We start from the raw sequence: 18,992 nt of genomic DNA on the forward strand, positions 1-18,992 counted from the left end.
CCTTCCCTTTCTCGTTTCCTCTCCTCCTCCACATTCAGTGCTCCCTCTTGCGCGTACGGTGAGCAGCAGCAGCGGCAGCAGCAAAGGCTTCAGCGCTTCTCTGACGCACCATCGGAGAGGAGATTCACAGTCCCACAGGCTGTCAACGCAGACGCTCTCGACATCTCCTCCCCAGACCTCTGCGGTCAAGCTTTCAGCATCAGCCTTGTTTGTTTTTAGTCTTTCCCCCCCATCTCCCTCCCTTATCTTGACATTTGTCCGCCTGAGCGCCGTATTTGGTGGGGATGCCCACAGTTGGCATCTCTTGGCTGGGAATTTACTTCGGAGTTGATTTTGTATCTGCAAGAACTGTCAACACGAGTGATTAATTTGTATCCCGAAATTGCCAGATTTTTTTTAAATTATTTTTTTAGGGGGGGAGGGGGGGCATCCTTCAGAACAGTTTTTGTTCTTTATACAAGTGGTTCAGATTAAAGGTGAAAAGGGGGGGTTGTAGAATGAGAGGGTTGTTTGGACAGGAGATCGTTTGGATGACGGACACCGAGAGGCAGTAGCTCTCCCTCTGCAAAGCGAATCTCTGCGCCCTTGGAATATTCTCACAGAGGCACGGTTACACAGTAGAAATATTTTCTCAGTTTGCAGTCGTAATCCACGGGACGAGTTTGCCCACTGCAGGGGCTGCTGCGGCTTTTGCGTCTGTTCTGTTTTGAATTCATATCTCCTTGACGGACGGGCGCGTGAGGATCCCGGACGAGCCCGAATTTGCAATGCCCGAGCAGTGAGGGCACGGTGGGATTTCATTTGGTCACCCTGTACAGTAGCATGGCTCCAGCCCGGAGGGACTGCAGCGGCTGGGAGATGTTCCTCCCGACGGGATGTCTGCTCCTCTCTGTTTTGCTATTTCACCCTGCTCTAACCAAGGTGTGCAACGACCGCACCAAACACGGACAGGACAACAGCTGGTTCACCAGGGACGGGGAAAACTTGCCCATAATGGTTCTTATGCCCATGAACGAGTCGGCCCTGATGAGCAGCATCAGCCAAGGAATCGAGCCGGCGGTTCAGCTGGCCATCCAACACATAAGGGAGTCCGGGAAGTACTCGTTCTCACTCATCACCAAAATATACGACACCGAGGTAAACATGCAGACTAAATCTGCTCACTAAGCTGCCGCCGGCTGGCTCGGGCGTGCTTGAAACATTTGTATATGGCTTGTATGTGTGTATTTGCCTATGTGGGGGCGCGCGCGCGAACAGTCAGCTTGTGCACGTGTGTATGGCGCGCGCATTGCCCCGCAGAGCTCCACCGAGTGTCCCTCCAAAGGGGTTCTGTTATGCTTGGCATCTGCGAAGCCTCGTTGTTTTTGGCGAAGGTGTTTTTTTCTTCTTCAGTGCGCAAAAGTCAACTGTAGGTGTGCCCCCCCCCCCCCCCCCCCCCCCACACACACACACACTCACGAACATGATGTAGCCTACGTGTCTGCCTCGTCCTCCTCATTTTAGCTGCTGTCGCTGGTAGTTGATAGGGCATTTAAAATGCAAGGTGCCATCACAAGGCTCTGCTTTATCTGGGTACTCTAGAGGCACACTTTTCAATGCTTTAATGGTTACTGCAATCTCTGCTATTCGCCATCACCAACCAGTGATTTAACGTTTTTTATTTTAAATTTTTTTTAAAATCACAGCATCCGATCTTTGTTTCTGCAGTGGCCACTTTATAAGCGGGCTTTCAGTCATGAATCAGTGTAGCTTTCTAACGATTAAAGGGGCTGGTTCTCCTCGTGCCTGAAGATGGCGGTAATTGGTTGTACGATTTCTCCTGAATCCTGGCACCCTTGAAAAGAGCAGAACATCACAGTGTTCAAGCTCCAAATTAAGATCAATTTATTTGATAACGCTAACAACTCCAGCTGAAGTCCTCTTGAAGTTGCCAAAAGTGTAGACAATAGCTTGTTCTCCATAATCTATTTACACTTCAGTTATTTGACTCAACAGTATAGTGGTCCTTTAGGCTTAAGTAACGTCTATGCTTTTGAGCGCACACTGTGCAGCTGAGGGGTTTAATTTACCATCAACCTGCTTCCTTGATAGTTTGTCAAATTTCTGTGAATTTCAGCGAGACAAGTAGAGGTTGAATGAACTGCAACTCTATTCATCTGTTTTATAGGTCGAGCCAGATCTGTTTTATTGTGCCACCTGTCCCGCTGCCTTAGAAATCAGCAGGTTTTCCTTACCGTGTGGGCACAGGTGTGTCCATGTGAAAGAGCACGCGCATCTCTGTTGACAGGGGTAAGCCCTCAGAGGCGCATGTGCTCAGACCTTGGGATTAATGTGCTGTTATGAGAGTTATGATTTTTCTCCTTCTATTCCCCTGGAGAGAAAGATGAGCTGGAAGCAAGAGGTCAGTGGGCCAGCCTGACACATGCTTGCTGGAAATGTCTGGTAGTGATGCCAGCTTTCTAATACTGGGAAGGCATGAGAACATTTTTATTTGATCACTTTGTGGCCAAAGGCTAAACTCCATTGCTCTATAAAAACCCAATGGCATTTCAGGGTGGTTTTCCCAGATGGGGCAAATGAAACTCCCAAGTTCTGGTCATGTTTTTGAAAACGACTAAGTAAGACTATTAGATGCCAGCAGTGAAACTTCTGTATTATTCTTTTAACAGCAGATCTCATAAATGCGTTGTTAAGCTGCTAACAGACTGCAGGCATCCTTGGTTGTAAAAACTAGGAAAAAATAAAATTAAAAAAGAGAGAAAAAGAATGTCCTCCAAATAGCTTATAGTATATTTACATGTGGAATCATGTGGCTCAGGACGCTGTGGTTAAAGTAAACAAGAGGCCAAGTGCAAATTGAAGCATATCACCGCTACTGAATATTCTTATTGTATGTTTGCAGAAAATAAAGAAACTGAGACTTTGGGGAAAATATGATTCCACTAACATCTGAAGATATAAGATGCTATTATTGTTTGTGAACACTTGTTTGTGTCTGAACAATAATAAGCATGTACAGCTAGAGAAGACCTTTGCCTGGGAGGGGGATATCACTGTAGTGCTGATTATATTGCTTTCACCCGCTGACTCACTTATAGGACCAATAATGTGACATCCGTGATGGTTGTGCTATTGCCTATATATGCGTTTTCATTGTACATTTCTTGCAATATCATTTTTAACTTACACACAAAGGAATGACCTAAACACACACTCACAAACAAAGGGATGGACCCAACTTTCCACCAAGCACATGCTTGTCAGAAAATAATACATGCATGAGTGCGTTTGTTGCAGCTAGCAGCAGGCCAAGTGTGTGCCTGCGTTGTGCTTGTACACATGTGTCTGTGTTTGTGTGGGCACTGGGATTTAGCCCTGCAGATGTAAGTAATCAGTCCCCGAGCACAGGCTCTTTATCCCTTTATCCCCTGTCAGTGGAGCCATGGGTTAACTGAGCAGGCCTGGTCCATCCTTGTGCAGTGTGGGGCTGGGTGGTGGTGGTGTAGATGACAGTGAGGCACTCAGGAGCTGTCCTGCAGTAAAAGGCCGCAGAGTTGAGGCTGGTGAGCTAGTGTTTGGTGGATTGAAGAGGCAGCTAATGGAAGTAGAGCAGATATTCTGCCTTGGTGGTTTCAAATTAGTCTGATCAGACTGACAACCAACTCTTGAGATGTTTCAGCAGCACAGACAATTCAGCAGGCTGAGACAATTTCACATGAAAATACAGCCTTACTTAAAAAAAACAAAAAAACAGAGCATTTGAGGTAGAAAAGAAGCAGGATGGATTATATCAACTAGAAGGCTTAGCGGTGGAGCAGGAGTTGGTCCTTTACTGCAGCTAGATGTGTGAGTGTGGATTTTTAGTGTAACCATGGACTGATACTGTAACTCTGCAGGCTTAGAGGATCAAAGCTTTGGAGAGGACAGGAGGCACTGGAAGAGGATGGAAGGGAGACTTTGGGCAATGAAAGGGTTCTAGGCTAAGCTACGCTAGTTCACCGGCTTATAGGATGAGTGACAGGCCCTTGAGAGGGGCCACTCAGGGAAATATCCCATTTTAGCAGAACGGTGATGGAAAGTTTTTGAATTGCAGTGACAACCTTTATTCAGCTTGAATCGTATGAGACAAAAAGCTATAAAATCAACAAGGCAAAGGTTAATACCGTGAAAATTCTAAGTGAAGCGTTGTGAATTTGAAATAATTCATTCATACACACTTAGAACTCTAGGGTAATCGCTGGACTTTGATACCTATATTCTTACAGCGAAGAGTGAACTCATCAGTAGAAACACAACGACAACGAGTTTGTTGCAGTTTGAGATGCGCATCTTGACCGTGTCCAGTGCACCGCGTACAGTATACAGCTATTTCTGTTCTGCTAGAAGTGACCTATGTTTAGAGACGCCGCACACAGCTGCAGTATAAGCCGCTTCCCCTTTTCTTCTCAGAGGGCTAAATGCGACATGTCACATTTAAGCTTGTGATGGCGAGCCCGAAACCACAGTACAGTAGTCTTGTCCACGGGATGCTGAGCACCCCCACCCCCCGCTTAGTGTGTGTAAGGCATTCTGTCATTTTGTCACAAGAAGTTACGTTTTCAGTGAAAAGCCATTTTCATAATGGAGGTTACTGTTCTGCTAAGCATAGGTCTTGAGTCAAAGCGAGCTGGTTCAATGCTGATACTCTTGGTGGGGTTGAGGAAAATTTGTTTTAGCAACAGCTCTTTGTTTGTTTTGTTGGCCATTTATTTTTGTAGTTATTTGGGGGGAGAGCCTCTTAGAGTACCATCCAATGAACTTACTGTTTCACACGCTGAACTCAGCTTTAAGATTCTTTGTATAATAACCTTACACATACAAATGAAGTTCCACCTTTAAAAGTCTTGTATTTTCAAAAGGGGTCTGATGTATGCCATGTGTTATTTAAATGTGTGACACCTGCAGCATTTAGTGCCAAAGTGGTGACCTGGGAGGGTCAGCAAAGATTGCCTGTCACCATTCCTGGGAGAGGGTGAATGTTCAGCGTGAGCAGGGAAAAGCAGCATGTGGCAGTTCTGGCGCTCTCTGGGCATATAGAAAGTGCTGAGTGTGGTTGTATTCACTGACCCGACACAGATAGTGGGGATCAATGCGCAGCGGCCCTTCTCATAGAACGAACAGGATCTCAGGGGAGAATCAGAGAGTGAGGCGAGAGGGAAAGAGATGCGTAGGGCTGTTAGATGGAGATCCCGAAATAGGATTATATCATCTTCTGTGCAGGAAGAGGAAATGGCCAGCCTCTTAATTCATATTGGATCCTAATGTAATGCTGTTTGCATTGTTTCTGTCAGGCAAGTACTTTAATGGCTATTTGGGAAAAAAAAGAAAAAAGAAAAAAAGAGAGAAAGCAATTACTGCATGTAATGAGGTATGCATAATAGATCCGTAACAGGCTCCAAAGATCTTGTGTTACGTATATCCCCTCAGAAATTGATCACAGTGTTTTCTTTATTTGAATGTTTTCACACTGTGATTTAACAAAATGAAAGAAGCATGGGTCACAGTTTAATAAATATGCCAAATCTGAGCATTAATTGCTGACCTTTGTCTGAGTCAGCCTGCCAGTGGCCTGGAGGGCTTGAGCGAGACAAATAGCAAATGTGAACTTTCTTGATGAAAGGCTCTTTACGCGCCCCGAAGCTGGCTTTACAACAGATATTGTGACACACAAGTACACACAGAATATTTCGCATAAATGAAACACACAAACAGGCATGCAGCGCATTCACGCCTACATATGGTCACGGCTGTTGTCGATTGGCACCCCTGCAGCACTGCCTGAGGTCAGGATATTGTAGTCACTTGAGCAGTTAGACATGAAGTGTTGTTCATCTCCGGAAAAAGGAAAATGGACCCGCGGGTTCATCAGACCGAGTTATGCAACGTCAATTTGGGCTTTTCCTTGACAGATTTAAGTCTCCTCCCTGTTGTATTTTTTTACTATCAAATGGTTGGAAATAATAAGAAAATGGAATGATTTCTGTCAAAGAAAGATAGCACGCTCATTGTCTGTTATCCCTAGAATCATGCTTACTACCATGTTATTACCCCCTAAGGACCTACTGTGAGCCAGGAAAAGCCTCTGAAAATCATTTAAAAAATCTTTTGTACCATGCATCTTAAATACACTGAATGATTAATGTAAATATTTGTCAAAGGATGCAAAGTTTGCATGAAAGACAATAAAGAATGCCTTTTTTTTGAGCATCCACACTCCAGAACTTTCAGAACTACTTGTTCCCTGTGCCCATCTCTTATACACCAACACTTTTTAATCACAATGGACCTGACCTTTTGACCACACTTTTCTGCTTCTCCCAGATGTTATTCCAAAGCTTACAAAGAGAAAAAAAAGCCCTGTTTGACTTCTTCTTTTATCTGGTACATTGCTTCACACAGACCTCCTTTCTAATGTCTTAATTGCACAATGCTGTATTTGACATTGCTGGTGTTTTGACCACTAAAATTCAATGAGCGTGTTCAAGTGTGGCAAAAACAAATTAGAGCCCGCAGCTTGCATTTGCCTAGTGCAGATTAAAGCATGTTTGACGGATTCTTATTGTTTGCGCTTGTGTGTTGCTAATTTGATGGTGGAAGAGAGCTTGCACGGTCTTGTATATATTGTATGCGCTTTCATGCCGCTTTTATGCCCGATGCGCTGACCCAATCAGGCTAATCACGTGAGAGGCAGCGGCGTAATTCCATTGTAAAAGCACTCTAAGCAAGTCCTGTTGGTTGCTTGCAAAGCAATCAGAATGTGTGTTTGCACTTGAGTGCTGCTGGAGGTTGGGGAAAGGATGGGAAATAGTCTGTGCACTGGATGTGTGGGTGGAGGTACTTATGTATATCTCTGTGGTTGGTGAACGTGATTGACCGAATGGTGATGGACTGAATCACCCCGCGCTGATATTGTTAAAATCAGGCAATTACACTGGAGCCTTCCACTGAAATAGAACACAGCAAAACTGCTGCTGTTAAAGGCATCAGGCATCACATTGTTAAAAGTATATTCTTGTTAATTTAGATCTTTATTAGCACACTGAAATAGAACATATAGAGCCAAGTAGCCTATTTTTAGTCCAAGATTGTTGATGTTGTAGTCAGTGGACTGTGCTGTAGTGTGTGCAATCATTTTGGTGTTCCATAAATGGGCATATGCGAGTATATATCAGTGCAAGCACTTGGGTAACCGTCTTTACCAAAAACACTAAACCCCAATAATGATCTGTCGCTATATCTAAATATACTCTAGCATTGTGTGTCACCTTAAACAATGAATCCAGCATCTAAATCTGCATACATCGCTCTGACTTCACTGCATCTTAATTACAGCCAGTCGGAGCGGTGGTGTAGTAAAAGCGTTAATGAATTCAGCTCGTGATAATCAATTAGTTTTCAAATTAATTTGTCATTGTCAAATTTTAATCTTCCTTTCTTTATGCCTTCCTATTGTGCTTTCGCAGCAGATGCTATGATGAGACATCTGTTGGCATGCCCCCCTTACTCATCTTTTTCTTTCTTTCTTCAATGACTCTACTGTCATTGAGATGCACAATGACTCCAAAAGGTGGCAAACCAGGCATCTGGTTGCCATTAACATTAAACAAACAATTTCAGTACAAACCGTACAGCTGAATGACGGACACCCAGGAGGTAGAAAATGGGTGGGAGGATCAATGGGGAGGTGGGAGAGGCAGAAAATAGTGACTTGAGGAGGACGAGTTAAGGGAGATATAGCGTGAGGCGGCTAAACGGGAGAAAAAATACAAGTTTAAAAAGCTGGGAAATGGATGAAAATCTCTCATCTTTATTCAGTGCTGCTGAAAACACTGACAAGATGGCTGCTGCCATGTTGAGCACAACACTACGTCAGTCTGTCTGGCTGCCTCTGCTGGTGCATCTATAAAGTTGCCACTGATCACCAGCCAAGCCATTTGCGCAGGCAATTAGCACAGCAAATGTTTATCTGCTACTGTACTGCAAACTGTTTAAAAAGTCACTCTTAGCTCCCAAATGTGGCGTGCGCACGATGGTTTCTGCACTTTTTAGGTTTCCAAATAATACTTAAGATGTTCTAATCTATTTATTGATCCTGTTTTCTGCAAACAAGACCTCTAAAGAGGACCAGGAAAATATGTGTTTGCGTGCTTATGCTTACCAACCCCAAGAGAGGTTTCTTGCTGCGGCACGTCTGGAGAATTTCCATCACTAAACGGCCTCGTATGTATGCAAGGGTGACACACATAAAATTCCTTCTCTTGTAATTATTTCGTCTTTAACCCCCCCAAAAAGCAGACCGTGACCAAGGTCCTACTACTGCAGATGACCTTTTTAAATAATGACTTGTGTTCTGCCCAATATCGCCCTTGTCAGCTGTTATTATGCCTCAATCCTGCAAATTTTCCATCCCCTCACTCCATCACTGTCCGCTTCTCTCACTCCTCATCAATCCTCCACCCCCTCACGTACGCACACATACTCACAGACATCGCATTCACCTCCCTGTCTTTCTCCCGTGAGTGGACAGAAATGAAAGGATTACCGTGGAATGGGTGTGCTGTTGTCATTAGAGATTGGACAAATACTCTGTGCATGTCCCTGTCTGTCGCTCTCTCAAGGGGACCCAGCAAAGAGCAATAAGCAGAGAGAGTCTGTCCTTTCTGCTCCTGTAATTACATTAAAGCTCGTGTAATTCTTGGCCAAAAAGCCAACAAAATATTGCCTGCGTCTTGGGAGGAGATGCACGCATGTGGGTACACAGTCGTGTGACCTGGCCTAAAGTATGCCCGCCATGAGAAAGTGACTTCATACAGGTGGACGTTTTCAGCCACTTCACGCCAAAGAATAATAGCCTTTCTTGCTTAATCGCCATCTACACTTGCAGATAGTCTTGGAGGCTTTCTCTATCATGGCTGCACATATACACACACACACACACACACACACACACACACTAGACTTGATCAGCTACTGCTGTTGCACTAACAAAGATAATATAAAAACATGTTATTGCAAGAAAATGTGTATTACTTGCTGATAACCCAGCACACTTGACCAGTTAAGAGGGCAGGACTATGTACTATGAAGCAAGTTCGACTTGGCTTTGCGTTAGCTAGCTCAACAAAACATAAAACCTAATAACAGATAATGGATATCGAGTTTTCTGCTTCGGGCTCTCACATAAAAGGGGGCATTTGAATCATGTTCCATACAAATTAAGCTGATAGTCCATTAAAAAGGAACAGGTCATGGACAGTTATAAAGGATCTGAACCCCCCCCCCTCACAAAAAACAAAAACAGTAATTCGTGTGCTGCAGATAAAGCAAGAGAGCAACGCAGTGGAAGATTATCAGTCTCGTTAAATAAGTTAATATATTGATTTTACCAGTGCACTCTCGGTGCTGGTGTTTATTTCTAATGTGATAGCTGCACATTAGAGCTCTGAAACATTAAACTGGATCCATTTAAACATTATCTCTCAAGAAGTGCATTTAGGTCTGATACTGTCATGAAGTCAATATTAAAAACATTTTGTTTTGTTTTTTTGCCAAATCAAAGTAAAATTGATCTTATTGATTTACCACACCCTTGTTACTAATGCATGGCTCAACAGGTTGGCATACTGGATATAAGCTATTCTCTCAGCTGAGAATCTCTGTTACTGTTGGAGTCTATTATCAAAAGATAAGAGAAAATGTGGCACTTTTAGACCCTTGAAAACCAAAAGTTTCAACATAACCTGTTAACATAATGTTAACATAAGAGCACAACTTGCCAAAGAGAAAGAAGAGCTGCCCATGTGACATTGAATTGTCTGACTTTATGCTCAGCACACCTTGTTAAACCATCAATCTCTCTTCGTAACACGGCCCAAAGGTCCAGTGCAGTTTGGTCAAAACGCTTTGCTCAAATGGCGTTTTAATACCATCTGTTTCCACACAATATGATTATTTATCCACGTGATACCATCATGAAACATATTAGTGAGTAATTGTTGTTCTCCAATGGTTCACATAGCTTTTCTCACAATGTTCCAGTAGAACACAGCAGTGGAGCCTATAATGGAAGCCTACTACTGTTGAAAAGCAATTAAAGAATGCCATTAAACTATTAAACAATAATGTGAATACTGAACTCTATGATGTATACATTGTATACATGATGTATACATGATGACTCTGGAGAACAAATTATGGTAATATACAGGAGACTAGGAGAATTTTCGCATCAAATTTTTAAAGTGGTTGTGAGCAATAGTTCTCTAGTCTTTCTGGAGGTCTTTCAAGAACTTTGAATGCCCTTCAAGAAGCCTGGAAGACTATTCCTGAAGACTACTTGAAGAAATAACAAAGTGTTTTGTCGTATATACTGTAATTCCATTTATGATTGTACATTTTAAGTTTTTTTCCTCTATTTTCCTAGCAAAATATAAATAAACGAGGGCTGCCTTAAGACTTTTGCACAGTATTGTATATTAGCTTTTTGAACAATATATCATGCTTCCATTTCTTTTGTGTGCAGTTTATATTTTGTGGCCATCAAACATTGTGGTTTGGCATGTTTTTCTTGTAATTGATATAATTACATTTTGACTTATTACATGTGCTGAAAATGAGCACTGAAAATGTAACCGTCAGGATTTGTTTCAGGTAGCGGACTCCAGCGTGCACACTGCACATCTCTGCTCGGCAGTCTCTGATACACATCAGACCTTTGTCCATTTGCTGTCCGCACATGGTGGATACTATTTCCCCATCCGCGATTACTGGGCCCTGTTAGCGAAAAGCAGTTGGTGAGCCCATTGTGAGCCAAGAGCGATAACAACAGACAGTAGAATCACAGATGTAACCTGCACACACACACACACACACACACACACACACACACACCCAGCCACTCTGCCTAAGTGCCCATGCACAGTAGCAATGGTATACACATCTGTCATGCCCATCCAAAGCAGGCAATCATGTCGTATGCGATCACAAAAGGCTGTGCAATGATGATAAGAGATTATTTCCAACCAGGCTCTATCTGCTGTGACTCAGTCCTAATCTTTGTGCATGTATATGTTTCTGCGTGTGCGTGTGTGTGCACATGTGTGTGTCATCATGGATGGATAGTTTGATAAATGAATAGCAAAACAGATTACATTGTTCTTTCTTATGTTGTATCAGTGGAATTGTGTTTTGTCAGAGCGTTTTGCTTTAAGCATTTCCATTTGGCAAACAAACCCCAATGCACAGCCTCTCTCTCTCACACACACACACACACACACACACACACACACACACACACACACACACACACACACACACACACACACACACACACACAGCATACCGTTACTCACACCATTGCACACTGCCGCTACACTGCAAAAGTTGCTCTTGGCTGCTCTACATGTTGCAATGAAAAAAAAAGTTAATACATTGCTAAACAAACCATGTTACAGGCAATAGAGCAGGGACTGAGGCTGTAAAGAGCAGTTAGTGTTACAGAGCTTGTTGCTGATAGATCGGGATCGGGGCCCTGGTTGGACTGACCTGCAGTTGCCCGTCTGACTAATGAACTGCTACTGTAAGCCAGGAGCCTTTTATTACCCTTTTTATAGAGAGAAGAGGAGCGGCAGTGTATGTTTTTACCAGTCGGCTCATTCCTTTGCAACAAACCTAAGCCCAGAACTGTTGATCGCTCAGGCTTTATAAAGAGCCTAAAATAAACCACAGACGCGATCTGTTGGGAAATGTTGTCTCAAACTGAACCTTGCAGGAACATCTTCGAGTCAAGTGTTTGTTCAGGTTTTGTGTACTCACATCGATCGCGACAGAATGTGTGTGATTAGGTGTTAAGCAGCAACCTAATGCTTCATAACGTAAAAGGATAGTGAAAGTGATTTTTAGCGATGAAGCTGAGAGCCACAGATGTCAGCTTTTTAGCATTCAATCCCAAATGCTTAGATGTACTTTGGACCAAATCTACATGGTGATTAAACCGAATAGATGCAGGCAAATATTTGACCAATGATCAAGGGATAGAAACACTAGTATCCTTGCCATCTTAGAGTTTCCTGTGATGCTCACGTCGATCAGCAGTCTGTCTGGACCGATGGATTGTCGACTTGAGCAAATGTCTTCGGATATGCAGGATGCAAACGAGCGCCTTTTTGACGTCTTGCAAATAAATTGCAATCTCAAGAATCAAAAGGACCCCACAGTATGCTCTGGAGGATTCAGTCTGTACTTCAAGAAGTGCACTTGAAGAAGATGAGTGCAATCATGAAATGCACTTTCTGACCTAGATTATGTGTAAATCATCCTCTGAACACTGAACATATTCTGAATCCTTACACTAAAGTATAAGCGTAAGCATTTGAAAGCCCTTTAGATATTAATATATGTATATGGATAATATTAATTCATACCCACACATTAAAAAAAAGCTGGATGAACAACAACTAATGCATCGACAGTTTCAGCAGATTTTTTCACATCATTTCTAAAGACCTTAAATAACACATTGATAAGCAGGATTTAAAAATACTTTTAGAAAGTTTAAACATCTAAATATATTTCTATGTTTTTAAAAGTAAAATCAGGAAATGGTAATTGACATGTTTAATATAGACTGAGCGGATATACATAGTATAATCTAATAAGCCTCATCTCAGACGGTCTTATCTGGTGATAACACTATTTTCCTGATTAGATGCTCTCACTTCCATGCTGATTTCATGCCTCCATCCAAATGCAGACCAGTCTTTGCCAGAAAGCAGCTCTTCTGTTCGTGTGTATTGATTTCATGGCTAAAAACAGGGTGATGGCAGAACGCCTGTTCCATTCTTCCTATTGGGAAACATCCAAGAACAACTGCTGCCACCCTTTTTGCTACGACTTAAAAACGGGCAGCTTGTTGGCAGTATGAATTCACCTACACCTTTTCTTTCATTCATTATATACCATCAGCTAAATCGCATTTTAAGTAGTCCTTTAAATGTGTCCTATTTTCATTTGATATCTGACAGGACATTTTTCAATAGTATTTCATAGCCGCAGTGAAACGCCTTAGAAATGAACTCCTGGGGTTTTCACCAATGCTGCCATAGAACTGGCCTTGTCAGCCATCTTTTATTAAACCCTTCAATTATGTTTGAAATTGTAAAGAAAATGATCATCTTGGGTGAACATCACTAACGATAATCACTCAGCTATATACTGTAAAGCAATTAAATCCCCAAGGTATACAATAAATCGAAGTGCTGAAGTGACATAAAAGTAAAAGTTCATTCTGGGAGGAAACTGGCGTTTTACAGTGCAAGAATCTCCCTGTCATGTATCATTCCTGCGTTTCCTGCTGTGATGGTTCTTTGGCTTTCAGAACCATTTATTGCCTTAGATTGATGTGGCCAATGAACAGGGATAGCTGGTTAGGCTGATGACACCCCAAGCTGTGAGAAGTAAGGATGTCTATCACGTTAATTCAATAGAAAGCAGTTGGATAGTGAGTGAGATTTCATTATTCCAAGTAAAGGATATAATTCAAGGCAAAGCGCAACAAGCTGCCTGTTCGGTCAACTGTGACATTCTTGGAGTTGCAGTAGTTTTTACAGTGTAAAATTTGCAAACCAAACAATCCAAATGCTAATTTTAAAGGTCCTCTCCATGCCAGGGGCTCTAGTTCCATTTTGCAGACTCTTTAAAAGGAAAAACCAACTCATGTCCACTCTGAGCTACAGTTCATGTTGCACTAATTACTACCCTTATTAGTATTCTAGTGGAACATCAGCAATTAAAATAACCATTAAAACCAGAAGGATCTCCTGCAGCGAGGCTTAAAAGAGGAAAACAGGAACATGTAACATGTATGTTTTATTAGTTGTTTCCAATGTTCAGCACACAAATGGGTAAAAGGTGTAATATGTCTTTCGAACGTATGTAAATTATGTTGAAACGGGGCATCGTGTAGGGGAAGCGCTCTGCACATGCCATGCGTTTGTTCGTGAGGTTGGTAAACCTGCTAACTGCATATACCGCAGAGGTAGAGGTGGACGTGATCACAGCTGATGCACGTCGTCTGCTCTACATAATGTTGGAGCTTTGATCATACAACCTCACACTTAGTCCGCAAACAAAGGCGCACGGACCCGAAAGGATGAGTGTGTGCTCGAGTTTTTGTGCGCTCGTTGACAATCTCTGAATTTTACAAAAAGCAAGGCACACTATCCAGAGGTTGTGCGCATGAATATTTAAAGGTGGCATGCTAAACAACTCTCCGGTGCTGACCTGTTGCTGCGTGTATTCTTATTGAATAAGTAAACGTGCCTCATATTTACAACATCACTGCTTTTATGATGCATGAATCAGAATTATACATGGTCCCCGGTGGTTGTTGGCAGCCTCCCTCTACATAAATATTATCTGTGTGCCCCGACTCTGTGCTGCTCTGTTGACTTGCTCTTACACACAAGGGAGCTTCTATTGATTTCTAGAAGGCCTTCATGCTGACTTCTTAAGCTAACAGGAATCGCATTTTCAAAAATGGGCCTTCCACTGCTGTTTTTGTTCAAAACGCCTCCTTCTGTGCGTGTTTCCTCAAGTACGCCGCTATTTAACTTTACTTAACTTTAGCCAGTGGATTTTCCTGTTATTCGCTCTAGTTTTGTGGAAGAGGCTTTTATGTGTCACATTTTAAATTTCTTGTCGCAAAGTGAACAAAAAGTGGACTTAGAGTGTAAATAAAAGGAGGCACACTGTAATGACAGTATTGCTATTGTTTAATAGTTGTACTTTAATGTTAAAAAACAAGTGTTAAAAGGGTTAGACCTAGGTTTTTATAATGTTATTATATTGAAATATGCCTGCATACTCTTTTCAAGCTGTCAATGACGTTGCATCGAAGAGGGAATCAGCGTTAGCCCGGCTGTTCCTCGAGGCAGAGTGTGTGACAACGGCGGCAAAAGGACTGCGGGTTCGCGACCATATCTTTCTTTCTTTTTTTGATGGAGGGCAATGGTAAATGCCAACGATGTCTGAAAAAGAAAGGTCTTCTAATCTCTGATGGTACATGGAATAAGCTGTGACAGATGGAAAAAAGCATTGCCAGCCACAATTTATGGAGGCGAAGCTGAGAGGAACAGAGTTAATACTAGGAGAAAAGAAGGTGGCAACATGGAGAGAGGCAAAGCAAGGCATGACTGGAAGCAGAACTACTAATTTGAAGTGTAGCACTGTGCCAATAAGCTAGTGGTACTATGATTATCAGGTGTGCAGTAAATTTGGCAATCGAGCTTCCGGTAAAGATTCAAAATGAGGTGTATTTGATGCTTAATTTTCTGGTGATTAAATGCAAAAGTAAAAATACATGCAAAAACAAAACAAGGAAAGGAAAGGAAGAAAAACAAGGCTAAAAACATCAAAGAAAAACCCCAAAATAATGAGAAAAATTGCAAATCTGGAGAAGATTTTACCACCCGTAGCTCCCAAATCACTGTGGATTTACAGCTCTTCAGTCTGAACATATTAGAAGAGAAAGTTTTGGGTGAAGTCATGTTGCATGTCACAGCTTTCTCCCACCACAACAAAGGCAGACCAAGAATAATGTTAGCGCCTATTTAATCAATTTATTCATGAAGGTAATTGAAATATTAACACGGCAGGCTCGACACCTGAGACCAAATGTCTTCAATGCTCAGATCCTGCTCGACTCACTGAGGAAATTATGTTTTATTTACACACGTGACACCATCCCTTGGACTGTTTGAAATTTGATTTATATAAGATATCAGTTGTTAAGGCGATCTAAATAATTTAAAGCCTGAGTAATGGTGAAAACACAATCTCAAGTGAAGAAGAAGAAGAGGAGGATATGGTGGGGTAATAAGCACAAAGAGCACAGGTGAGGAGAGGAGAGAAGATGTGATGTGAAGACGGTTTAGAGAAAAGAGGATTTTGGGGAGAGGAGGATGGTAGCTTAGTCAGAAATGAGCGACAGCTGGATGTGACTGGTATGAACACAACCTGGCATGTTTACCCCTTTCTAACGCCACGAGAGCAGCGCCGGAACAAGGCAGTGAAAATCAGACAGAGGCACAACACTTTTGCATCTGAGAACAGTTTGATGCGAACACACCTAGCCTTCTCTTTTCAGGCACATGGCTTTAGGTTCTCCAACATTTCAGCATCCGTGTGTCATTTTGGGAGTTAATTGCACTGATATGCGTCTGTGCGTGTGGTGTGCACGGCTGTCTGTGCCTCTAAGGTAGTCATTTGGGGTTGCTGGCTGGGGAGCGAAAAGAAACAAGACAAGTGTGTGGAGCTTGTTGTGGGGTGTTCTCAGACAGGCGTGGGGAGGGGGGCAGGCCTGCAGAGGATTGGGGTGGAGGGTGGGGGAGCTCGGAGGCCATGTGCTGCTACTGTCACATGTTGCGCTTGGCACTGTAACGGGCGAGCGGTAGGCGGGCGAGGAAAACACCACCTACAGGGACTGTGGGCGTGGGGGCTGGATGAGCAGGATGGCTGCAAAGCTGGCGTTTATTCCTCAGGCTTTATCAGAGGGAAAAAATGAAACGCGGGGAGATGGATCTGCCACTAACAATTATAGTAGTAGCACTCTCTGCCTGTGCGTGCCAGAGAGAGAGAGAGAGAGATGTATTCCTTACACGTTATGCGTGGTATTGAAGCTATGCATCACCTCGCATATTGACATACACATTTTTTCTTTGTTTGTATTTTTTCCTCCAAAAAACTGGCTTAAAAAATGCATTTAATTAATTTAATTTTAGTTATGATGCAAATGCACTTGCACTGTTTTCTGGTTTTATACATGGATGAGGTTGCGTTACCAAGTACATTTTGATGTTCAGATTAACAGTCCTTCATTGAACACTCTTTATTTAAGCCTGCCTTTAAGCGTAGGTTCAGTTTTTTCACAAAAGGAAAAACTTCTCTAGTTTGGGATTTTTATATACGCGAACAGTAGTTTCTATATTATTTTTCTTATTTGGCATTGTGTGAAAAAACCAAACCAAACCAAAACAAGAACTGTTCCCTTCTTTGAAATGTACTATTAATAGCAGGACCGACAGGTGCGGGGCTTTTTAAATGATGCCCGGTCTCATTTAGATCAAGAGGCATCTCAAGTAAGATCAAAGGAACACAGACACATGTAGGCTCAGTGTGTCACAGAAAAGGGGGAATATATTCTGTATGTAAATGAGTTACTTCTGCATTTCAGATTCACTTGAGAAATATCTAAAAATGGATTATAAATACAGAGCGAGAGCGAGCAGCAGAGAAACACAGCAGGATTAGGAAAAGTAAAATTAAGAAAGAGGAAAACATGGAGCTCTATAATCTCCAGAGGAAGCCTGGCTGTGTGTGCATTCATGCTTTTCCTGAATGTAAAGTACATGTCAGTACGCTCAGTGTGAGCAGTAATACACAGAAGCGCAGACGAGGTTCCCATAGAAACACCTGCCTTTTTTTTAAACCCATAAATGCGAACAACCCTCACTTCTTTGAAGACCACCGTTTCCCCATCACCCTTCCTGCTCGGTGTTTGATCCTCTAGGCAACCAGCAATCCACACCCCCACACTTGTATTACAACATCCCTTGTTCCCTCTTTAATTTCTTCACCCCCATCCATCCCTTTGGCTGCCCTTCCCTCTGCCACCTCTTTTTTGGTAGTGATGAATGTCTGCTGAGTGTGTTGTACAGCAGCCTGGAGGAAATATTCTGCCACACATCAAGATTATTAGTGTTTAAGCCAAGAACCCTCATGCTGTCATGTTTCCTGATTATTATGTAAGTGATTGATTAACCTAATGCAACCCTTTTGCTGCCACCACTCTCTGTGGTGTCATTTTGCAAATATTTGCCTTCTCCCATTGCACTATGTGTTAAAACCTGTTGCACTATTGATTAACACACCCACAGAATCAATGCCTTTAAAGTAATGCTCCTTTTGTTCACATGGGTCACTGCTAGAGGGGGTGGCATTAAGAGGTCTTGACTGATTATTTATTAAGCAATAAATACAGAGTGTATTTCCAGTTTCAGAGCATTAATGTCCTATGCACAGTAAAATCCCCAAAAAACAAGCATTTAACTGTACAATAGATTTTTTCTATTAAAAATACACATTATAAAAAGAGAAAGAGAATAAATGATCATTAAAAAACAGAAACGACTGTAAAGAACAAGACTAAGAATAGAAGAAACAAAATAGAAATTGAAGTTATGCAAAATATATATTAATAAAATTAAAAGAATCTAAGCTGCAACAGAGAGCACTGTGGAGTCACTCCTCTTTTAATTTATTTTATTTGCTTCCAGGCAGCCGGACATTGTTGTAATTCTTAAAATGATTTTGTTCTCCAGACTTAATGGAGGACATTGGCTGCTTTGTCACTCATTTTCAGTCCCGTACCTGACCATTTTCAGAGGCTGTTTTCTTTGTTGGTTAAGCGACTTAATAGTGACCTAACTCAAGGGATGAACCAGTGTTGTGTCTACACATGACAGATATGTTTGCAAACAAAAACAAACAAACAAACAAACCAAAATGTTATAGCCCCCATTTTTTAGTGGAATTTATTAAAAATGATAACAGTTTAACAGGCATAAAAATAGAATGTTTGCATGAACAAGGTGAACCCCAAAGAACTATTAGCATGGTGCACAGAGCATCCTAAATGATAAGATGACATGTCCTTGAATAATAGGAAAAATTCCAGCAAAGATGTGACAAATCTTGTGTTTGTCAAAACTTTAACAAAAATGGTCTCAGTGGAAAGGATGCTGCCAAGAAGTCATTTCTAAAGGAAACAGGGAAAAAGGCCAAATTACACAAGAACTTGATTTAAAACCATCGGTGACAGCTCTCACAGACTGATAAATGCATATTTTGAATCCAAAGTTTCATGATCCATGTGGGCGATCATGGCTCAAGAGTTG

The 18,992-nt window shown here is 42.0% G+C and overlaps 1 protein-coding gene across 1 annotated transcript in view; it reads left to right on the forward strand.

Annotated features, from left to right (window-relative positions):
* Positions 1-464: 464 nt before the first annotated feature.
* gabbr2 (gamma-aminobutyric acid (GABA) B receptor, 2) overlaps positions 465-18,992 on the forward strand; it is a 199,707-nt gene continuing 181,179 nt past the window's right edge. The window contains exon 1 of the mRNA XM_085262608.1: positions 465-1,137. Coding sequence (XP_085118734.1) covers positions 823-1,137 — 315 coding nt within the window. The 5' untranslated portion in view covers positions 465-822. The remainder of the gene's footprint in view (positions 1,138-18,992) is intronic.

The sequence above is a fragment of the Mchenga conophoros genome, linkage group LG22, assembly GCF_057382185.1.
Source record: "Mchenga conophoros isolate Kocher_MC1m ecotype Shallow Benthic linkage group LG22, M_conophoros_male_GT1.1, whole genome shotgun sequence".
Classification (NCBI taxonomy): domain Eukaryota; kingdom Metazoa; phylum Chordata; class Actinopteri; order Cichliformes; family Cichlidae; genus Mchenga; species Mchenga conophoros.